This window comes from Penicillium daleae (genome assembly GCF_028827525.1).
Source record: "Penicillium daleae strain IBT 16125 chromosome Unknown utg000003l_segment0_segment0, whole genome shotgun sequence".
NCBI classification, from domain to species: Eukaryota; Fungi; Ascomycota; class Eurotiomycetes; order Eurotiales; family Aspergillaceae; genus Penicillium; species Penicillium daleae.
In genome coordinates, this window is record NW_026623151.1 from 410545 (window position 1) to 431422 (window position 20878).

Sequence of the window (20878 nt, forward strand, 5' to 3'; positions counted from 1 at the left end):
GGTTCTTTTGTTATTGGTATATACTATAAGAACGCGTAGATCGAATTAGTTTTGGATAAAATCGATCTGATTCGATAGAGATTAAGATAATTTAGTCTTAGAAGAAAGATCTTCTATAATTTGATATTTCGTGATAGGATCGACTAAATATAATAGGTAGGAGATTCTAGCTAATAATAGCTCGAAGTAAATAAGATCCTAGTATAGCGATTCGAACGGGCGACTATACTATATAGGTAATCGAGAGATTTAATATAGTGAATTAGCTAGTTTGTATGTTTTATAATAGCTAATTAGCGAAGATATATCCTTAATCGTAATACTAGACGTGTAGTTAGGTAGGTAAGATAGCACGTCTTTGCTAATATAGCCTAGTTATCGGTACTACTAATTAATTATTCCTTCTAGCTGTTTCTTGGTATCTAATACTAAGGCAATCTTGCTGATTCGATTAGTAAGAGGGTTTATATAATCTTATGATATAGTAGTAAGGGGAAAGTGAGAGTTTAGTAAGGGATAAGAGATATAGTTAGCAGTAGGATAGCTAGCGTCTGTTAATTCGTCCTATCTAATTAGATAGATAACTGATTTTGTATTTAATCGGTAGATAGGCGTTCTATCCTTCTCTTCTAGTAGGTAATCTCTCCTATTAAGATAGATTCCTGTATTAGCTACGCGTTTAGCTAAAATAAGGTTGATATAGAACCTAGGGTAATAGGCAACTTGTTTTAAGGGAAAGGTAGTACTATCAAGAGATTCAGTTAGCATAACTTTGAGCTCTCCGAAACTAAGGATAGTAGTCTCGGTGTTTCTAACTATAACTAAGGACACAGAAGACCTATAGTTTTGTAGTAGAGATCTGTTGTTCGTGATATAAATAGAGGCTCTAGTATTATAATACTAGGCGTTGTTTTGCTTAGCGGAGATCCTAATTATGCTTATAGCTATCCTACTATCTTCTCGAAAGAGATTATTAGCTTCCTCCTTTAGTATAAAGGCAGAAAATACGTCTCGCTTTCGATCTAATTAGCTAGAATCGTTGATATCTAGCTAGTCTACTTAGTCTAATTAATATTTCCTGATAGCTTCTTCGTACGATCGCTTAAAGGGAGATAAAGATTCGTATCGAAGATTGAAGTTCTTTATGATTCGCTAGTCTAGCGACTAACCCTTTAGTCTAACTAGCGGATTAACGTATAGGTACTTATCGAAATCGTGGTTACTATAGCTAGGAGGCCCTCTATAAGGATAATTCCTCTTTCGGCTAGGTTTAATTAGCTAATTATCGTTAGGTTATCGTCCTTAATAGGTTAGATAAGCAATTAGTCGTCTACTAGGTATAATTAGGCGGTATTAGTTAACAAACTAATTAACTAGTTCGGTCAGGGTAGGCCTCTTTAGGCCCTAGAGGATCGTATTATACTAGAAGGTATAGAAGCCTTGATCGCTAGGTTGAATCGTCTCTAGGAAGTCGTATACTAGAGATAGCGGGTCTTAAAAGTAGGTAATTCCGGCTTTCTCGCCTTCTAATTAGCTAATTATCTATTTCTAGCCCTATATAGCAAGATAAGACGATTTAGATAGTAGTGTTTAGCGTTTAATCGTATCCTAGTCGCGTAGGATTTAGCGGTTCTTAGATTAGTCTAATAGAGCAAAGGTAGCGTATAGCTTAGTAATCGCTTCGTGTACTATTAGGCTATTAATAATCTGTCTCCCTTCTAGCGTAAGAGAGGATCGAATTCCTTGCTTTAAGATCTCGATAGATCGTATATAGCGTAGATAATCAGATCTAGCTAACTTATATTTGCTAAGTAAGATTCGATAGATAGCTAATTAGTCGGAGGTAAGATTAATAAGTCTAATTAGCTTAGGAGGGTTAGATATAAATATATTCGTAGGTTTCTTAATTATATTAGATAGATACGGCTTGGTTAGTTCCTATAGCGGTATAGCAGGAGTAGGCAGGTCTGGATTAACATATTTCTACACACTATTAGCTAGTGCATAATCTTTGATAGCTATAATCTATAGAACCTAATATACGTAGTATTTTAGAGGATAATTGAGCTAGGTAGCTCGTAGATCGGATGAATCTATCACTTAAGACGAAAGTGAGGGATAGATAAGACGAAAGTAAAAGATAGAGTCCTTAGCAGAGGCTCGGGCTTATAACTGTTAGAAATGCGTCTAGTACATAAAACTGTAGAAGAAATCGTTCGTGCACACTAATCTTAGTGCCACGATTATAGAAGAGAGACGAATCAAGATAGATCACAATCGGCTGATCAGACAGAAGAATCAAGCAGTAGAAGGTTGATTTAGATGGTCTACTATACCCGGTGATTCTACTTAAGGTAGAAAAGATATCAAACTTGTTTATTCTAACTAGGAATCAGGGTGTAATTTATAATATAGGGTATATGGCAAATATCATATAAGGAAATTAAGAACATTCGAGGTTATTTTGGAGTGTTACGTAGTCTCCTGCCTGGATAGGCAATGTTGATGCGATCGTTAAGGATCAATCTGATATATCAGGCGGGGTAAACATGATGATGTTTCATAGTAGTAAAGGTGCAGAAAAGGTGTATTAAAAAGAGGATACAAGATAGTGTTCCTCCGCGGTAAAAATAGGGGAGATTGCTTAGTAAGCAGGCAGAATTCAAAATAGCAATCTAGGCCTAAGGCCCCACATATACCAATATATAGTACTAATAATAATAAACTAACCTATTATAGGGAATAATCTAGGATTACTTAACTTTAAGAGAGTAGCATAAATTAAGGGGGCCATTGTTGGCACCCTATGAGAATTTGGCCCGCACCCTATAAGGCCTGATTTCGGCCTGAATTCGGCCTGAATTCGGCCTGAATTCTGCCTTATCACCTGATTTCTGCCAAGGCTGTTATAATAATTTAATACAAGTTTAACCACGCATCTCTTTCTTATTCATACACCTAATCCCTTACCCCTTCTATCTTTACTAGGTAGTCACGTGACCTAATACAATCTTTCCTAAGGCTATTCGCTTATAAGAGATCATATAACCTACATAAATCAATTTCGAAATCTTCTATCTTCTATCTACTAGACTAGTCACATGACCTATTAAGCCTTAGGTTTCTAGCCAAATCGCCACTTACTAATCTGCCTTGCCCGTCTCTCCCTATCCTTTTCTACTAGCACCAATCTCTTTGCCTTACGACTACGCGCCCTACGCCCTTGCCTAAGTTTCTTCTCCTAGTTCGAAGGCATTCGCCTTGTCGATGTATTAGGTCTCTTTGAAGGCGGTAGTACCACGATTCCTATAGTTTTATCTATAGAAACGTAGGTATTCCGACTTCTCTTTACCCTAGAGTTGCGACCGGTAGTATACTTCTATCCCTATCTTCGAAAACGCTTAATAGTCTCTAGTAACTTCGGTCGGCCGATACCCTTTACCCGATTCGGTTCCTTGATACGAAGCCTTCCTCCTCTCTGATTAGTCCTTCTAATTGTTTGATTCGGCCGAAGATTCAGTAAATATAGCTAGTATTATTAGTCGAAATAAGATTAGAGAAGAGGATTGCTACTATCCTGAAGATCTTTGATTATATAATTACACGGAAGACTAATCGAGCGCGATTAGTATTAGGTGTAAGGGGGTAGTTGCTTATCTACTCGAAGATATTTACCCTAGACGGTATATACTCTTCGAATTGCGTATATTAAGACCTAGCCGAGGATATCGCGGAATAATAGGACTTAAAGAGAGACGGGTTTATAATAGATTTAGGATTGGATTAAGTAGAAAGCCTGCTAATTTATATAGGAAACGACTCGAGAGACTCCCTATATTATTACAAGAATATCGCCGGTTAAGCTCTAAAGTTCCTTCTTAATCTTTGTATAGGCTCCTTCCACGCGCGAGGAAGTAAGCTTATTATAATAAAGAACTCTGTTAAGATAACAGCGTATAAAGCGCTTTGCCCTATCTTGAATAAACCACTATTTCTCGATATATTCGATTGCCGATTAGTAGATAGGATCGCTTAGTTCTTCTAGAAAAGAGGCCTTCCTAGCTTCTATCCTATCTTCTATCCCTTCTAGGACAATCTATATGAATTTAGCCTTCGTATTTCGCTATAATTAGATAGTTTTCGTCTAAGCTTCCTGATTAGGAAGGCCCTATAGGAGTAATTCCTTTAAAATTAACAGCCGAACTCGAGTCTTAATATTCTTCATGATATACTAGAGGCAAAGTAGGCCCTAGCTATCCTTGAAGACTCGCCTATATATATTTAAAAGAGAGTCTACGTCGTCTAAAATAAGGACACGAGGGGCTTGAATCTTTGCCTATAAAAGCTATATTTGAAGAGTCTAGAGTGTCCAAAAATAGGATACTTCTTGCTTATTACTTATAAAGCAAAGGGCTATATAGAAGTTCTTTCTAGTAGAGACTTGCCCGATAATATCGACTAATAGTATATTATACCTAACTAGGAAGTTAGCTTAATTAACTAATTAACTAATTAATCTCTCTCTTACCGATTAGTCTTATATATAGCATCTATCTATAGGACGTTTAGGTAAATACGTAGAAATTCAAGGCCTTGCTTTGAGATAAAGAGGATTCTGATTAGCCGTTACTGACTATCTAATTAGTAGTGTATAATCCAACCCGGTAGGCTCTCGACCACAGCTTCAATTAATATGCGCCTATAGAGGAAAAGTTGCCTTGCTCGGGTGCGGAGATTGTAGATATCGTTCAAGTTGAGAAGACTTCCCTCTGCCTTTAAAATCTGCTAAATTGCCATAGGTTTATAGCCCTGTTTTAAGTAACCAAGGAGTCGCTCAGCCTTTTCTTCCCTCTCTCTTTGCCTTAGGGGAACAAGAAGGTTTTTTAGTATAGGCTCATGATTATGTGTCCCGTTTTTGACGATAATCTCAATTCGGTCCGGATTAACCTTTTTCCTATCCTTTCGGAGGCAGATTTTGACGTAGAATAGGCAATTAGTCCCAATCTTGTTGACCTCTCGCGATTTAGCCTTACTAGCCACCGAAGGACCTCTCTTTGTAGGGTCTAGCCAGAGAGAACAGTGTAATTCAATCCTGATTTCGTCAGATCTCTTTACCACTAGAGCGTAGCCCTGTTGAGCGGCAAAATCCTTGAGATCCTCCCTAGCAATCTCACACGATTAGTAGGTGCGACCGGGTGGTGGAAGAAGAGGATAGGTAGGTAGGATAGAAGGCCCTAGGGTAGATTGGTCTAAATTAGATAGAGATTTAGCGGATGCTGCCGTTGAAAGATCCATAGTAGGAATAGGGCCTAGTGTGGGGGGGGAGGGGTAATTAGTAAATTGGTAGGCAAATTGCCTAAGGAGAGGATGGTAGGTTATGTGATCTCTTAGAGGAGAGATTTAGTACGTGGATATAGGAAAGAAGGATGTGGATAATTGAAAGTAATAGCTCTAACAAGCTTGGCAGTAATTTATATGGTAAGGCAGAAATTCAGGCCGAAATCAGGCCTCATGGGGTGCGGGCCAAATTCTCATGGGGTGCCAACAATGGCCCCCTAAATTAAGCCTTAAGATCTCTTTTTAGGTCTCCTAGAGATCCTTATTCCCTCTTATATTATAGATACTTAGCTACCGCTTTAGCTATCACTAATTTATTACGGGCTAACTAGCTTCCTACTATCTATATATTATCTTCTCTTCCCTAGTTATAAGGATTATTACTTTATCGAATAGAACGAGTGGTTCATGTGTTGTCGAGCACTGGGATTGTCTGCAGGAGATTCAAAACGACATAATTTCAACTCATCCATACTTCTAAGCTACAGGCTGAAAGTGGAATAAGCACATTTTTCAATGGTATCAGATTTCGGCCATATTGCTGGGGCACATATGCTTGGGAGTTGCTAAGGGCATGGCGGAATATTATATAATTAAGGTGGTGTGGGGCTAGTTAGTTAAGGGTGGTGTCTAGACTTTTGTGTAGTCACTACTATATTTGGCAGGAATGCGTTACAGAAACTAGTAAGCTCTAAAGTAGCATCGGCTGAAAATCTCGCGAACCATTTTTCGGAAGGTGCATACCAAGACTGCCAAGGAACAGGGATGGCAGACAGAGTAGTCAATTAGTGTAATGATACTTAGTCAAGCTAAAAGCAACACGATTAAACGCACGGGGTTTGGTCTGCTTAGACTTCTTGAACTTGATTCCGGCCCCCATTATTATGACTTGAATATTCTCTGAACCTCGATTCCCCTCTTCTCCTTTCGCTCTTGCCTCTGTTACCCATCACACCACCACACATTCTCTAGACGGAAAAATGATGCTCCTATCTTTTCAGTCCACAGCTATTATCTTCACATTCGCTGCCGTAACCGAGGCCACATGCTTCAACCCCGACCGGACTGTTGCAACCAACGCCGTACCCTGCGGTAGTAATAACACTACCTTTTGTTGTGCGTCGGGCGCAATCTGTCTTAGCACAGGTTATTGTCTCAGTGTGACCACCCAACCGTTAACGCTGTATCGGGGCTCCTGTACGGATTCTGCCTGGGGAAGCTTCTGCGCTTATTATTGTGGTTCGTTCTCTATATCCTATCTCGTTGGTAAACTTGGCTGACTGGTGCAGAACAGTCAATTACGAGACTGGCTCCAACGCCCCGATTGTCAGCGTAGGGCTAAATGACAATAACCGCGCAATTTACTGCTGCGGCTACCAAAGCGAACATAACAACGCCACTAGATGCTCTAATGGAGATGCTCCTTTTGTCCTCGATGATGGAGAAATTATCTTCGGCCGGGCTGCGCTGGCAAATGCTACAGCTGGGGGACTCGACTCATCCACGACAGGAGTGTCTATTGCATCCGCGACAGGAACTAGCGAAACCAAAGAAGGAACCGAACAGCCCTCTTCGCATGATCATAGCACAGCAATTGGAGTTGGTGTGGGTGTTCCATTGGGCCTTCTGATGGTCTGCGCCTTGATTTGGGCCCTCATTGAGCGAAGGCAGAATAGGCAACGCCAAGCAAGTATGACTGGCGTCGTGCAGGCGACTGATCAGGTTTATATCCCCCCGCGACGAAAGACTGGCCCGACGGAGTTGGATCAGCCGAGCAGCACAAACTCCGGTACTATGATCCACGGGTCTCCTGCTGTGGAGATCATGGGGTCGGAAAGTTGACATGATTGATGACTTCCGTGCTGAACACGAAGGCGACTTATTGGTTGATGTTCATGGTACATACACCTATCTTGAAATTCGAAAGATCGATAAATGACCGACAATTGATCCTGTCGGCTAGAATGTACTTGGTTCTTTTAAATAACTCCTTTGCCTCAGCAATCATGCCTTATTCGCATATACGCATCCTAGATCGAAACTAGCATCAAGAACTATCTACCCAGTAGTTCTCTCTCAACCCGTGTGGCAGTGTATGAATTCGAAACAATTCCATAGTGCCCGATATGTCTACTCTGAAGTACATGTTACATCAAGCTTCCAAAGACCAACTAGCATAATTCCTTGGACAATATCATACAATATCATTACCCGTTGACAGAAGAAATCGTGTTAAAATTCACATCTACAGGGCGTGCATTATCCTTGACACAAGGGATACGATATGAAACAAACAGATACTATAGGTCATTAGCCATACATCTGGAACGAGCGATGAAGAAGTAATTCACCTTTTAAATTCTCGGCTCTCGTACCCTGCGAGCTCTAGTGACAGGAACAAGAAAGGCGGAGATAGCCTCGAGGTAGCATTACCAGATTTGCTTTTAGTTCAATGCCTGTTCATGGTTTATCCACTCTAGAAATCACCGACCATGCTGTACCGGGCATCAAAGCCCTGACGATCAGCTTCGGCGCAAGCCTGGTAGCCCACTGTCAAATCTACTACATATTTTACCAGCACCCGTAGTACAGTGAGAATGAGCGCCCAGATGCTACTCAGCAAAGGGACCACCAGTGTGGGGTTGCTGTTAATCTCTCCCTTCTTCTGACAGTTCTTACGCATACAGAATAGCGGACCTGTCCCACGACTAAGCTAAGAAAACAAGGATATGCAAGGAACATGGGGATTCAGCCCTTTGCCCTAAGTTTCGGAACCTCCAAATTTCAAAAACGACATCTAGAGAGGACGGAAACTATCAAGAGGAAGATAGCGCACTTGTTAAGTGGTAGCCCACGGCGACCTTTCGCGTGTAAAGCGACAGCTCTACCAACTGAGCTAATCTCTTTCAAGTAATTTTCAAAATCATCCTTTCCATTTAGTTTCACCTTATTAAACAGTCGTACAACATTATTTTATGATGTCAAATTGAATTAGTTTAAAATGTCGACGTAGAGAGAGCTCGGTACTAAATACTCGCCAGCTAGAGAGAATAGGTCACTGGCGGTCCATTGAGCTTGAAGTATCCAGGCTGAAGAGTCTGATAGACCCCACTTGGATCATACACGTTGGCGATCTTCCGTAGGCGGTCTTTGTTGGCCTCACCATAACCAGTGATCGGGTCTTGGAACATGCTGGCGTAATTCATGTAGATGTACTCGTTGTAGATGCCCATGTCTTGGGCCTTTGCAATAACCTGGGTCCAGAAGCTGTGAACCCACTCATAGACTGTGTCATCGTCTGATTGTTCGTCCCACCAGAAAGAGACGTGCATGAGATGAATCGGGCCCGTAGAAGCATCGAGCCCCAGAGCGTTGCCGCCATATTTGGTCATATTCTGCAGCATTGGCTCGGTTATACCTTGATAAATGATCACCGGGTTTGCACCCTTGAGGTTGATCACCTGCGGAATCAATGAAATGAATAGTTCCACGACCCAATTGCTGAACTCTTCGTTGAGTTGCACGGCAATCGGCCAGTACACTTCGCGGTATCGGAATGGATTGTCGGCTTCAAGGTACTTGACGTATTCGACAAGTGTCTTGGTGCTAGTAGAATCGGCAATGGCCGGAATGTTTCGGTATTGCTGGAAGATCACCGGGTCGGCAACATCCTCCGTGTAAGTTAGTTCAGCTGTAGCGATATTTGTACCTTGGCTCTGAAGGAATGCCACGTATTGCTGAGCTTTTCCGTCCATAGTGGCGTTGTTGACGACGTTAATGAAGGCGTTGACGACTTCTGTGAAATAGTTTTCGGTGAATATTCTGGAACCTCCTCGCATTGTTGGGCAAGGAATAGTATAGACGTTGTACTTGGTGACGAGACCAAAGTTATTTCCGCCACCGCGGAGGGCCCAGTACAAGTCAGGCAGGACAGTCTCACTCGCAGTGACGATGAGACCAGTTGCAGTGACAACCTGATGGTTTTCAGTCCCCGGGTCCTTCAATAACGTAGGTGGCATACTGAGATTGAGCTTACCTCGAAGCTTTGGACATTATCAAGGGCCCATCCATACAAGTTGGAATGATACGAAATTCCACCACCCAATACAAAGCCACCAACACCGATGCTGGCGGCACGACCGCCAACAGCAGCTAGTCCGTACGGCTCAAGTGCTGAATAGACTGACAGCCAGTTGTTACCAGGCTCAATTGAAGCGACCGACTTGTCTACATTGAGCGTTACCGCGTTCATATCCTTGAACCAAATACTGATTCCTCCAGCACTACTAGAAGCACCCGAAAAGGCCGCATGACCACCACTTCTTGCGGCGAATGGGCAGCCAGTAAACAGAGACAACAGGACCACTATGCTGACTTGGCTATTCACCAATGGCCGGAAGACACAATAGGGCTGAACTTGTTCCTGCTGCTCGGACCAGAAAGAATTCGTGAAATTTTTATAGAGGGTCGTATTTTGCGCATTGACTTGTTGTGATCCGAAGAGAAACTTCAAGCTCCCGCACTAATCGCCGTGAAGTCAGCATCTGAAAGCAAGAGTCCATTGGGTTGACTTCGTGAATGATTCCGACTTACTTCCGCGGCACATGCACCTGCAGTTGACCTCGTCTTGGTGCCACTAAATGATTTTAAGGCAGGAATACTTGACACGTCCACTCCAAGCTTCAGCAGTTCTTCGGTAACATTGAAATTTGATGGTTCGATGACATCGGCACTCACTAGAGCTATCCCACCTGCGGCGGACACGGCGCCGAATAAGAGCCAAGCACGCATAATTGCAGACAGTCAATCCAAAAGACAACAAGACGTCGTCAGAAATCAGTCACGTCCGCAGTTAAATGAAAAAACAGCAGAATCAGAAAAAAAAGAATTCGTTTCTCCTTAAATGGTGCGCCTTGAGGGCCTGAGGGGCCGTAGAACTTCCGTCGGATGGACTTCCGCTAACCAATCAGTAACCGATCGTACATTGTTCAATTGGTGAATTGCTTCAAGGATGAGAGCTAAGCCGCCGTTCTCGTCTATTCACACGACAATCATATCGATTCGGATCTCTAAGCGAGGCTGCAGGGCCCGATCGGAAATTCAAGCGAAGTAATGATTTTGAATGTACGTTGTTATTGTTGAAGTCTCGCGTAGTGGCTAGGACTGAAGGAGACGCGCTAACTGCGTGATCCCCCCACGCCACGCATTGGTGCTGTATACCCTGTCAAACAAAAGACAATAAGTGGTGGAAATCTTGATTCGCCCTGACTATTCGCTCCTCAGCTTCATGTCCTTGCTCATCTCAACTCTTTGTCAAACCTTGTTACCGAGAACCCCTGTCCAAGACTCCCTAGTCTTGCACTTTTGCCGTACATAATACAGTTTTGGCCCCATTTATTTCAAGATCCTTAGAATTATGTTACATCGCGCCGATTTCAATCACCCGTGTCTGGGTCCTTCAGGCAACCAGCAGCTGTGTCGCTTAAATGCTGAGGAAGTTTAGTGCCAAGGGAGAGCGTTGTATGTATACCATGAGTCGTACGCCACGCCTTCAGCTCATGCATGCAGAATCCTCCAAACTTCCTTCTCTATATATGACCCTGGCAAGGCTTTAAAAAACATATATTCCAATAAGGTCTTTATCTCTTCCTATTAACGGAAGCTGAATGGAGACAAACGATAGAAAAGCCGCAATGGTGCCTGAGAGATAAGTGTACAGTAAAACCTGGCTATAACAACCCTCCTTAAAACGAATTCCTGGGTTTACGAACCAAAACCTCTTGTCAAAATTGATTTTCCCATATATAAAGCGAATATCCTGGCTACTGCGAATTCGTTGAGATTTTGCCTCGGTTTCGTTATATTAATAAGCGCAATCTAAACCTTTTTAGGCAATAGGCTAGCCCTTTATGGAGAGAAATATCACGTGTATCACGGGGTTAGAAAGAGTCGCGAATACTGCTTAGTCAATCATACCGCGCGCCAATTGGATCTCAACAGGTCTGAATTGCTACGATGCCCCTTTGCTAACAATTTGTATGGGCAAAAACATGACTAAGCTAGGCGGGTGTTTAGTATTTCCTTTTCCCTGGGGATCCACCCATCCTGCTGTTCCGACAGAAAGGAACCTCCATGGCTGGTCCGAGCAGTGCACCATGCAAATATATATATAGAGGGTACCTCTATATTACGGATCCCTGGGTTAACGAACCAAAACTCTTTGCAAAGAATAGTTCGCTATAACCAGGTTTACTGTAGGTGTATTGATGATAGGCCTCTGTGTCATTACTACCGCTCCTTATATTGTTACGGAGTAACACGATTGGGAGGAATGATCCTGCTAAAGTGAACAGTAGTCACCCTTCGGAAAGTGAGAAACCTTACAGATCACTTTCATTGTCTTTGTGGCTTGTTATCTAATCTTCACCTTCTACGAGTCTCGAAAATTCCCGATCAACCAGGGCCGTGACCAGGACGCGATTGACATGTTCCAAGAGATTGTATATTTCAGGAACAAAGCCCCTTTGCCTAAACTCTGCCTCGAGGATTGCCGGCTCATCAACATGGACACAGAGACTTATCAGCCTCCGGGGAATATCCACTTCCAGAGTTGTTGAGAGACTAAATTATTTACGCTGTTCGGTTCATGCTCCAGTGACCTGTTTTCATCCTTTTGGCTATTGCGTATACGGTGAGCTACTTCTAGGGTAGCCGGAATGCTTTACGCCAATAATGATCACTTCATAGCGCCAGCCCCGTATTGCTCAAGGCAATACAACAAGCATCCCCAAGCTTGACGTCTACCTTTACGTCGCACCTATATTTTGCAGCGGTACCGAAAGCAATAGAAGGAATATCCGCGGAATGGTGCTGGTACTGCGATGCGAGCGATGCTAAATACAGTATGAACGCTCTCCCTGCTGAATTGGCAATAGATGACCATAGACTTTCCGGTGGTTGTTCGGGATCAAAGGAGAAAGCATTCAAAAATGGTGTCATGAGTGGCCACAAAGGGCTTGCTTCCACCAGCCACTCTACTTGCCTACCTACGCTACAGGATAGAGGTGACCGAAGTCAGGTCAATGTGTTGATTTCAAATCATCAGAGAGCAGGATGGCTTGTTAGCCATTCTTCGAAATTAGACAACGGTGCAATTTCTCCCGGGGAACAAAATCCTCGATATTACATGACTCTTCAAACAGAATTCGAATAAAAGTGAACACTCACAGGCGATACAACCATAGTACTTGTCTCTGCAGAGGACATGAGAAGTGACATACTAGTGCTTCTGGGTAATCTGACCCTCAGCAAGAATCAATCAAATTCAGACAGTAAGATACCAAAAATTCTAGGTCAAGGAGAAGAACAACGGCTAAAAGAATTTGAGAAAAGTCCCCTATGCCACAGTTGCCCGTGTCGCGCTACCATTCACACTTTCCAGGTGCTCGACCTCTGATGTCTTTTTGACTTCCACGGGCTTCGTCTCGACGATCTCCTCTTCCTTGGGATAGAAATCAATCTGCCCTCCCTCTTGGATGACGCGCTCTCTGTCCAGGCACAGGCGAGCTCGGGTATAGGGGTCAAGCTTCCAGTGATTGACTCTCAATCGCTCTGCCAGGTATGCTCGTTGACTCTCTGCAGCTTGGATCTTGGTTTTGTCTTTTGACTTGGCTGCTTCAATCCACTCCGAAGTAGATGTGAGGAACTCTTCGCCAATTTGTTGACGCTCACGGGTGAGTGCATCTCTGGTGGTGGTATCCTCCATCTTCTGGTTCTCATTCTCCTTGGGCTCGATATATTCGTACTTCCACTTTTCAGTTCCACCAAGCTCCTCGACAAGCTGATCACCGGCAATAAATTTTGCAAGATCGTTCGTGTTATTTGTGAAATTCACCTTGGCTGCAATGTCAGGGTCCATCCATCCTCGAATAATTCTCCAAATTCCTAGTTTTTCAACCAACAAATGTCAGTCCGTGCTATCAAGGCCGTGCAAGTGGCATTCTAATGAGATGCATGTGCATTAAGGTGGACAAACCTGAGAACACCCATGGAGCATTGTGGATGAGCAGTACACCCAGTGATTCGGGATAGTTGGCTTCGAAGCACTTCAGGATGAACTTGACGGGCGGATATTCCTATATATAGGAGATCCATCTTAGCTTTACTTTGCTTTGGACATGATCTGACCAGTGCAGTCTATATCTCCTTTTCACACATACCATATTGGAGAGCCCGAACCCTGTCATGTCAAATACAACACACTATAAGTAGAGAAGAGAAGGTCAGCGAGACGGTCACCATATCGCAAGACAAGAGGTAAATCTTACGGCCGTCTCGACCGGGGGGAACAGAGTCAGTCGAACAGACTCAATGACATGCACAATGTATCTCTCCAAAGTCTCTTCACTCTGCGCGCCGGGCTTGTGCAAGCGAACTTTGATCACCACAATCGGTCGACCAAGCTTGTCCGTTCCATGCACGTAAGCTTTGCCCATGCGCATCTGGGCCAAAAAGTCTTTGCCCGCCTTCTTGTCGACCACGTTCGCAGTATTTCGCTCTTGCTGCAGCGCATGCAATTCGCCCTTGGCCATGACGTCGTCATCCACATGCATCTCCTTGACCCGCCAGACGATGGCTTCCATCATCATGGCAAAAGCCTTTGGAAGGTCCCACTTGCGGGCGCGTAGGAATCGGAGCAGCATCGCGTCAGGGTTGTCATGCTTCAGCAAGTTCAAGACGCCGTTACGCAGCTCCAGTGGGGCAATCTCCGAGAGTGCCTTCTGGACCATTTTGGTCTCATGTGCGCCGATGCCGATCTCTTTGAGGTAAGCCATGACCTTTTGCTGGTAGGGAGACCTCGCCACGCTGGCTGTGGTCTTCTCGGAGACATTGCTCTGGGTGCGACCGAGCAAGGAGTGTCGTCGTTGCGGCTGGGTTGGGCTGGTGGGCTCTTGAACTGAGCCGTTAGACGGCTCGTCGCCCGACGGCGCCTCGGCGGCCTTTAGCAGCACCGACCATAGTTTCTGTAGCTTGGCTTCCTGATCCTGGTTGATGTTTCCCAGGAAGCCGGGTTTCGGTCCGTCCGCAGCCATTGTCGGGCTGGTGTAGAGATTGCAATTGGATTGAACCGGTGGATGAGAAGGAGAATGAGAGTGATAGAGAAGACAGGTCCAGTGCCAAAGTTGGGGACAGTAGTGTTGGGAATTGCTTGTCGGGGCAGATCTTCCAAAAAGACCCCTTCGAACGAGGGCTGATCTGGCGGGATGATATACTGTAAGTCTCGTCAAGGTCGTCCCCCTTGCCCCTCGAGATCATCGTGAATCCACATGAAACCCCTCATTTCGCGCCCCTCGTCCCTGTTGTCGTGCCCACCGGTCTGCCTCGGTCCCCCCGATGCCCCAGAATGGTCGAAAATATTGGGGAACAAAAGGTCCATGCGCCCCTGCTGATGGCTTCGCCATGGCGATCCAAGGAAGATGATGGGCAACGATCAACCGTTTGCGCCCACTCGGGTTCCCACTCGTTCCCCGGATTTCACCAGTCCAAAGTACCGTGATTCGTAGCTCTGGTGTTCGTGAGTGGAAAACCTCGGGCCCTCGGTCGCAGGCCGACCAACGGAAAAACACATGCGGTGGGTCCCCCGCCAAATTGAGCCCATCCAGGGCTCTGGGATGATTCTGATTTGAAGATGATAAGGAGGAACTGGCAAGAACTGGCAAAGAATGCCTCCTGGCGCTCGGAGAATTGGCCTGTCGACCCAGTCGATCCTTGCCCATTGGGGTATTATCTGTCCCTGGCCATTCTAATTGTTGTCAGCAGCCTCATCACTGGAGGTGTTGATCTCCATCTTTCCATCCTCGGGCCAGCCCCTTCGGCAGATTATTGAAAGGAAAAGGCCCTTCGTATCAGGTTTGATCGACCCCCAAGGCTGGTTGGGATTTCGCCTCCGACGATTGCTTGATCGCAATCCGGGTCCAATCAGATGGTCTCGGTCGCCTCAAGGGTCAGTGCAAATGATAACAATCATGGGAGAATCATTCTCCTCCTCCTCGTGGGAAAAAAAACCGATCTTCGGATCCTGATCGTCCACCGCGGTTGATCAGTTGCATCACAGTCAGTACTTCACGGTAGTACTCTGGGGTCCATGTTGCATGAGAAGAAGAATGACAAGTCGAGCTCACTCATCGGCCCCCTCCAGAAGGGCATTCACGTGACTTCTCTGGAGTATACCCTTTGTCCAAGAGGACGAGTTCCGATGAAAGGATCGGACCAAAATACAGAAATTCATGATTCATGCGAGCGATTAGTAGTTTCGTATGAAATGACAACCAAAGTCGCCATAATGGTTTACCTCTCGGGTCGATTTATCATCATTATTAGATGCTGACTTTATTTAACTAGAAATGTTGGCTGAGCATTGCATCTATCAATCCCATCGCTACCCACCACTGCGTGTGCATCTCGATTCTGATTGACCACATAGATACATACTAGAGCCTCTAGATCCAATGGCTACCGTCCACTCGAGAAGGACCAGGGCGGCTCCTCTCCAGCGATCAGGTCCTGCTTGAGATCTCTCAAAAGATGGAAGTCATTTATTTTTTTCTTAAAATCAAAGTCAAGTTCTTTCGTCTACGCATACTATCAGTCCGCGTGCCGCGTGGAAATCATTCCCGTCCCGTTGCGTCGCGTCTCAACCATTCAAGGAAGTTGAGGCAAAAATCAAGAGTGATCACTGGCAGCCAGCATTTGCCTACTGTAGCAAAGGAAGGATTGTCCGCCCATCTTGACAGGATATGTTTCATATTCCGGCATCACGTAGGATCTGTCAAACCTTCCGAGGTTGATTTGCGCGCCCAAACACACAAAACAAGCAAATGCGGTTAGGCCACGGTGGAGCCATTCGACCAATTAATGGACCTTTAGTGTCGGTCGATGCCGCAGCCCCATCTCAGTGTCTCAGACTCCTCTGACAGGATAACCCGACTTCCTGATCCTGAAAAGTTATATTTTCCCAGCCGACCCATTTTTGTGAGATGTAGTCCGTAAAATTTCTCATATCGCTCGGGCATTGGCTTGAGAGACTCCTATTTGACTCCAAAATGGCCCTCGATACCTGCAATGCCGTGGTGAACCCATCGTTTGAGTCGGGGTCCTTGTACCCGTGGGTCCCATCGGCTGTGAATGTCGCAAAAGTCAGTAATGGCACGAGCGCATACAGCGGAGATTACTACCTGTCAGTCCCCGGTTTCTGGATTTCTTTCTCGTGGTGGACCGTGCAACTGATAGACGCACACATATACAGTGATCTCCAGACTGCCGTGGGCAATCGAGGCAACACGATATCTCAGTCTCTCAAGCATCTCGAGCCACGCACAAAGTATACCTTCAGCGCAAGTGTACAAGTTCCATCGCCATCTGGTTCTGAGTACTGTGATGTCTACGTCTATATGGGCCGCAATGCGACCACGGGCCGGATTGCATCCTCGCAGCTGTTCACATTTGGTGAGTGGACATCCGTGACCGGTACCTATTTCCCACGGAGGCCAGAGGAAACTTTGAACATCATTGCTAGTTGTGACTCAGAGGACTCCTCAGTTACCGGTCGTGTGTGGATTGACGATGTGATCTTTAGCGGAGGCCACGATTGTGGCGCTTTGTTGGACTGAGAAATCCGTCCCTCGTACTTTGGTTGGACACATTACTTGTAATACTAGACCATCGTCAATTGTATACACTAGATATCCGTTTTCATGAACATTGGTTGGCAAGGAGTCAGTCAGGTGTCTCGTTATTCAACAAAGCTGGACGAGTTATGGCTTCTTCAAAGCCCATATGAATAACTCATCTGACCCAAAACAAAAATCTGAAACGATTTCGAAACCACATTTGCGGAGGACCGCCGTGCTCCCGATATTCTGCTTCTCACAAATAGCGTAGATTTTCTCTTCGGCCGCGTTATCTTCAACCCTGTTCCTTCTTGGGAGATCCCACCACTTTTTCAACAGCATTCGTAATGCTTCCGTGGCATAACCCTTGCCCCATGACTCTGGAAGAAGAGAGTACCCGATTTCAGGGCATGGTTCAAGGGTGTTCACACTGACGTATCCCACTAGCTGCTCCTCTGATGGCGGGATCGATTTATCGAGAATTGCAAAGTTAAAGGAGCGCCCAATGATGTCTTCTGGACCCTTGAGAAAGACCTTGCTTGCCATCCATTCACGGGTATGCTCAATGGACTTGAAAGGCTCCTTGGGGTAGCTAGGTAGATCAATCAGAACCAAGAAATTATTTCAGGAAGAAGCATTAACAACCTACTTTGTCTTGGCTACTTCAGGTCGCCCACGAATAGCTAACAGGGCGGCAGCGTCAGAGTCACAAATCGGTCGAAGAAGAAGACGCTCGCTCTCAATTGATTCATTGGATGATGGGATCATCACATAGACTGGTTGATAGGGCAGCTCCATTTTCAGAGTCAGTCTTGATGAGTTACAGTAGGATGTCTTCCTGGATCATGCAGTACTGCAAGGTCGCGATTCCGTGATCTGGATGGAATACCCTGCCAAATCCGGGAAGATCATCCAAGAAACCCTTCAAATATCCGCTCAATGTTGATTTGTCAGAATCTCCAAAGCTGGCCCCCGCTAGACCATTTTTGGAGCCCGCGTTTCCTTTTGTCGAACACAGCATCTCGATAATAATAATTACAACATTCGTCCTGGATGAACAACGCAAAAAATCTTCGAACAAGAAAACTATCCGGTGAAAGGTGTAAATTATCACGGAATGTTGTTCTTTGCCGACAAAGTACTGTCTAACCCATCAACACTGCTAAGGCTCATCATCACTCCTAGCAACACAACGCACTTTAGAATGTTACCTCTCTGAGGCAATGCTATATCTTGCTCAAGTTATTCATAGTTATCCGTGCAATTGATATAGAAGCCTTTGACTCCTAGCCGAAGATTTTGCAAAACTTGAGGTCTGCTGTTCCTGTCCGCGGCATATTGACAACACTTTCCCGAATCTGCTCCTTAAACTATGGACCGCCCCAACGAGTCAATTCCTCTACTGGCTTGTGAAGGGACCTGGATCCTGGAGGCTCTTGATCCGACCAAGTAAAAACTCAAGTTGCCTGTAAGCGGCACCGGGGGAATATTGCGGGATTTCTGTGTGACCACATCAGCAGCAAGGTCTTTTTTTCGTCGACAAGAAAAACAGAGGTTGAAATGGCATCATGCTTACCGTGTCCAGATCCATATACGGTACTGAATGTCAACCCACGTTCAGTATGAGCCGTTCCCAGGATTCCGGCCCCGGCGTCAGCAGTGAAAGGGATCTGTCCGTTACCATTTGCAATTGCATTCAGGGAATCAGTGTATGGCACTAGTAAAGGCTCAACTGGGGGCTTTTGGAAGCCCTGGTGTCCATTCCAAGTCATGTTCTGGATGGTGGCCAGAGTTCCATTCATGAACAGAAGATAGTCATACCACCCATGGCCAATGAGGACGTTATTAGTGCGCTCGATCACACTGGGGAGAGGACCAAGTGCACTAGGTGCTGATCCATCACCATTGGGGAAAATATTTCCACCACAAACTGCGTAGTTGGTAGGGGGGACGTGTAGGGCTTTTTGGACAGCAGACTGGTTAAAGTAATCATTCGGGCCGCCGGCTAGAGATGGAAAGCCCATCTCATCCCACAAAAACGGGCAGAAGTCCGTAAGGTGATAAATGTTGAAGCATGGGTTGATGTACGTAGCTGCCTTGATGATCTGGTCCCAGACGTCACAACCATGTTGACTAGGATCTGGCGCATTTGGGAAATCTTTAGGCGGCGGGAAAGTCAAAGCTTTGTCGAGAAACTGGTTGTAGCCACACTCATCCGCGCGTTTATTGATCTCCGTCATAAACGTGTCGTTGAGCGAGAAGACCGTAGAGAAGTAGTTCAGAGCAGGGACAGCGGGAGCTATATTAACAATCACATTAGCTTAGACGAGATATTTTCTCCCTGTTACACGAACCGTATATCATGACATTGTCTTCGTTGATGGATGGATCATTGATTTGTATGCCTTTGAGATTAAAATGAGTTTTGTCGTTTTGATCCAGCATCCCAGAGGCTAGATATGGAATATATTGCCCAGCGTAGCTTTCACCAGTGATGTAAACTTTGTAGCCTTGCATACTGAAAGTTTGAATGAATCTCCTCCAGAAATCATTGAATTGGTTTGACACATCAATCTCATTCTGAACGGTAGCCGGCCCCGGTGAAAATCCAGTACCAGCTGGTTGGTCGATGTAGACAATGTTCGTTAAATTGGACCATGAATATGGGTTTCGGACGGGCTCATACGTTCCTGACTGCCAGAGGAACGGCCCATGCTCCTGCAGCAATCCGTCCAGAGAGCTACAGCCGGGGCCTCCGTTCAGCCAGATCGTTATCTAGAGTGAAAATTATGAGTTTGCCGTTTGCAACATATCAATGAGTGCTCACCTCTTTATCCGCATCTGGATTAGTGGATGGGAAAAACCAGAAGAATAAACTGGACTCCCCGCGGGGGGCATTGGACAAGAGGCCTGCATAACTTTCGCCGATATCAAATGGGACTTGAGGGAAGTGTGCCCCATCGACAAGGTATTCTAATGTTGGCTTAGACATCTGCAAAATGTCTCGTCGGAGGTGCTCCAGGGTAAGACTTACTCTGTGTATTGTTGTTCAGGTATTGGTGCCCCGACTTAATTGATCTGCTTCTTTTGTGGACAGACTTTGTTACAGGTTTGATTGAGGGGGCCTTCCGATGAGGACTCTGCAGGGCTCCGACCGTCGCCACTAACAAAATGAATGGGGCCAGAATAAGCATCTTTAGGATCTCACTCGAGGCTTGGCGTGGGATTGAACTAAAAGCCACAACCGTGCCATCGTCTGGAATTTATATATATTTCTCTTCATTGATTTCAAAGAATTACGAGCGCTAAGTTCCGGGTTCTGGCAATGTCGAAGAAGAATACGAAGTCACAACATACACACGGATCTGCTTCGGACCCTGGCGGTACTATCCGCTGCTGTCAAACGATTGGGCACCCCAAGCGGGGTATCTCATGAGAATTATATGACTGCAACGTCGCCAACAACAGCTAGGAAGGTGACATACAGAGAATGGCGTAATGCTAGTTTCAAAATTGAGTGATCTCCGAGGTGGAGTTCTACGCTCCGACGGACTCCTTTTCAGGCAGCAGCCTATCCCGGACTCCCTACCACTCCGTTCTGGGTCAATGATCTCGCGATACCTCTAAGAATCCATCCGCACCGTGGGAGTCTGTTAAACGATGTTATGGAGAACCAGCGGATACATAAGCTCCTGGCCAATATTGCCGCTGATACGGGTTTGAAAGCCATGCCAATATATACCTGGACGCCGTACGACCAGAAGCGTTAAGTCAATAGAGAGACATTCGAGATTATTCATTCCATTCAATGAAGACGTCTATCGCCTGGCAGGATTATTAACCAACAGGACTACTATATCTCGATCAAAAAT

The 20878-nt window shown here is 45.2% G+C and overlaps 6 protein-coding genes across 6 annotated transcripts; 2 read left to right on the forward strand and 4 right to left on the reverse strand.

The window, feature by feature from the left end:
- Positions 1–6317: 6317 nt before the first annotated feature.
- N7458_003718 (uncharacterized protein) lies at positions 6318–7179 on the forward strand (the record flags this gene model as incomplete). Its single annotated transcript, XM_056907100.1, has 2 exons — positions 6318–6576; positions 6632–7179. The coding sequence occupies 2 exons, from the start codon at positions 6318–6320 to the stop codon at positions 7177–7179; spliced, it is 807 nt and encodes a 268-aa protein (XP_056768507.1).
- Positions 7180–8378: 1199 nt separating this feature from the next.
- Positions 8379–10128, reverse strand: N7458_003719 (FAD-binding oxidoreductase; the record flags this gene model as incomplete). The annotated part of the gene is made up of 3 exons (XM_056907101.1): positions 8379–9311; positions 9374–9859; positions 9931–10128. The coding sequence occupies 3 exons, from the start codon at positions 10126–10128 to the stop codon at positions 8379–8381; spliced, it is 1617 nt and encodes a 538-aa protein (XP_056768508.1).
- A 2605-nt stretch (positions 10129–12733) lies between these two features.
- On the reverse strand, positions 12734–14429 carry N7458_003720 (CRAL-TRIO domain-containing protein; the record flags this gene model as incomplete). The annotated part of the gene is made up of 4 exons (XM_056907102.1): positions 12734–13281; positions 13373–13472; positions 13557–13598; positions 13665–14429. 4 exons carry the CDS (start codon positions 14427–14429, stop codon positions 12734–12736), a joined length of 1455 nt encoding a protein of 484 aa, XP_056768509.1.
- Positions 14430–16439: 2010 nt separating this feature from the next.
- N7458_003721 (uncharacterized protein) lies at positions 16440–17006 on the forward strand (the record flags this gene model as incomplete). Its single annotated transcript, XM_056907103.1, has 1 exon — positions 16440–17006. The coding sequence occupies one exon, from the start codon at positions 16440–16442 to the stop codon at positions 17004–17006; it is 567 nt and encodes a 188-aa protein (XP_056768510.1).
- A 144-nt stretch (positions 17007–17150) lies between these two features.
- Positions 17151–17804, reverse strand: N7458_003722 (GNAT family N-acetyltransferase; the record flags this gene model as incomplete). Its single annotated transcript, XM_056907104.1, has 2 exons — positions 17151–17598; positions 17656–17804. The coding sequence occupies 2 exons, from the start codon at positions 17802–17804 to the stop codon at positions 17151–17153; spliced, it is 597 nt and encodes a 198-aa protein (XP_056768511.1).
- A 601-nt stretch (positions 17805–18405) lies between these two features.
- Positions 18406–20200, reverse strand: cpdS (uncharacterized protein; the record flags this gene model as incomplete). Its single annotated transcript, XM_056907105.1, has 6 exons — positions 18406–18506; positions 18583–19305; positions 19361–19781; positions 19834–20039; positions 20076–20104; positions 20175–20200. The coding sequence occupies 6 exons, from the start codon at positions 20198–20200 to the stop codon at positions 18406–18408; spliced, it is 1506 nt and encodes a 501-aa protein (XP_056768512.1).
- Between the last annotated feature and the right edge of the window lie 678 nt (positions 20201–20878).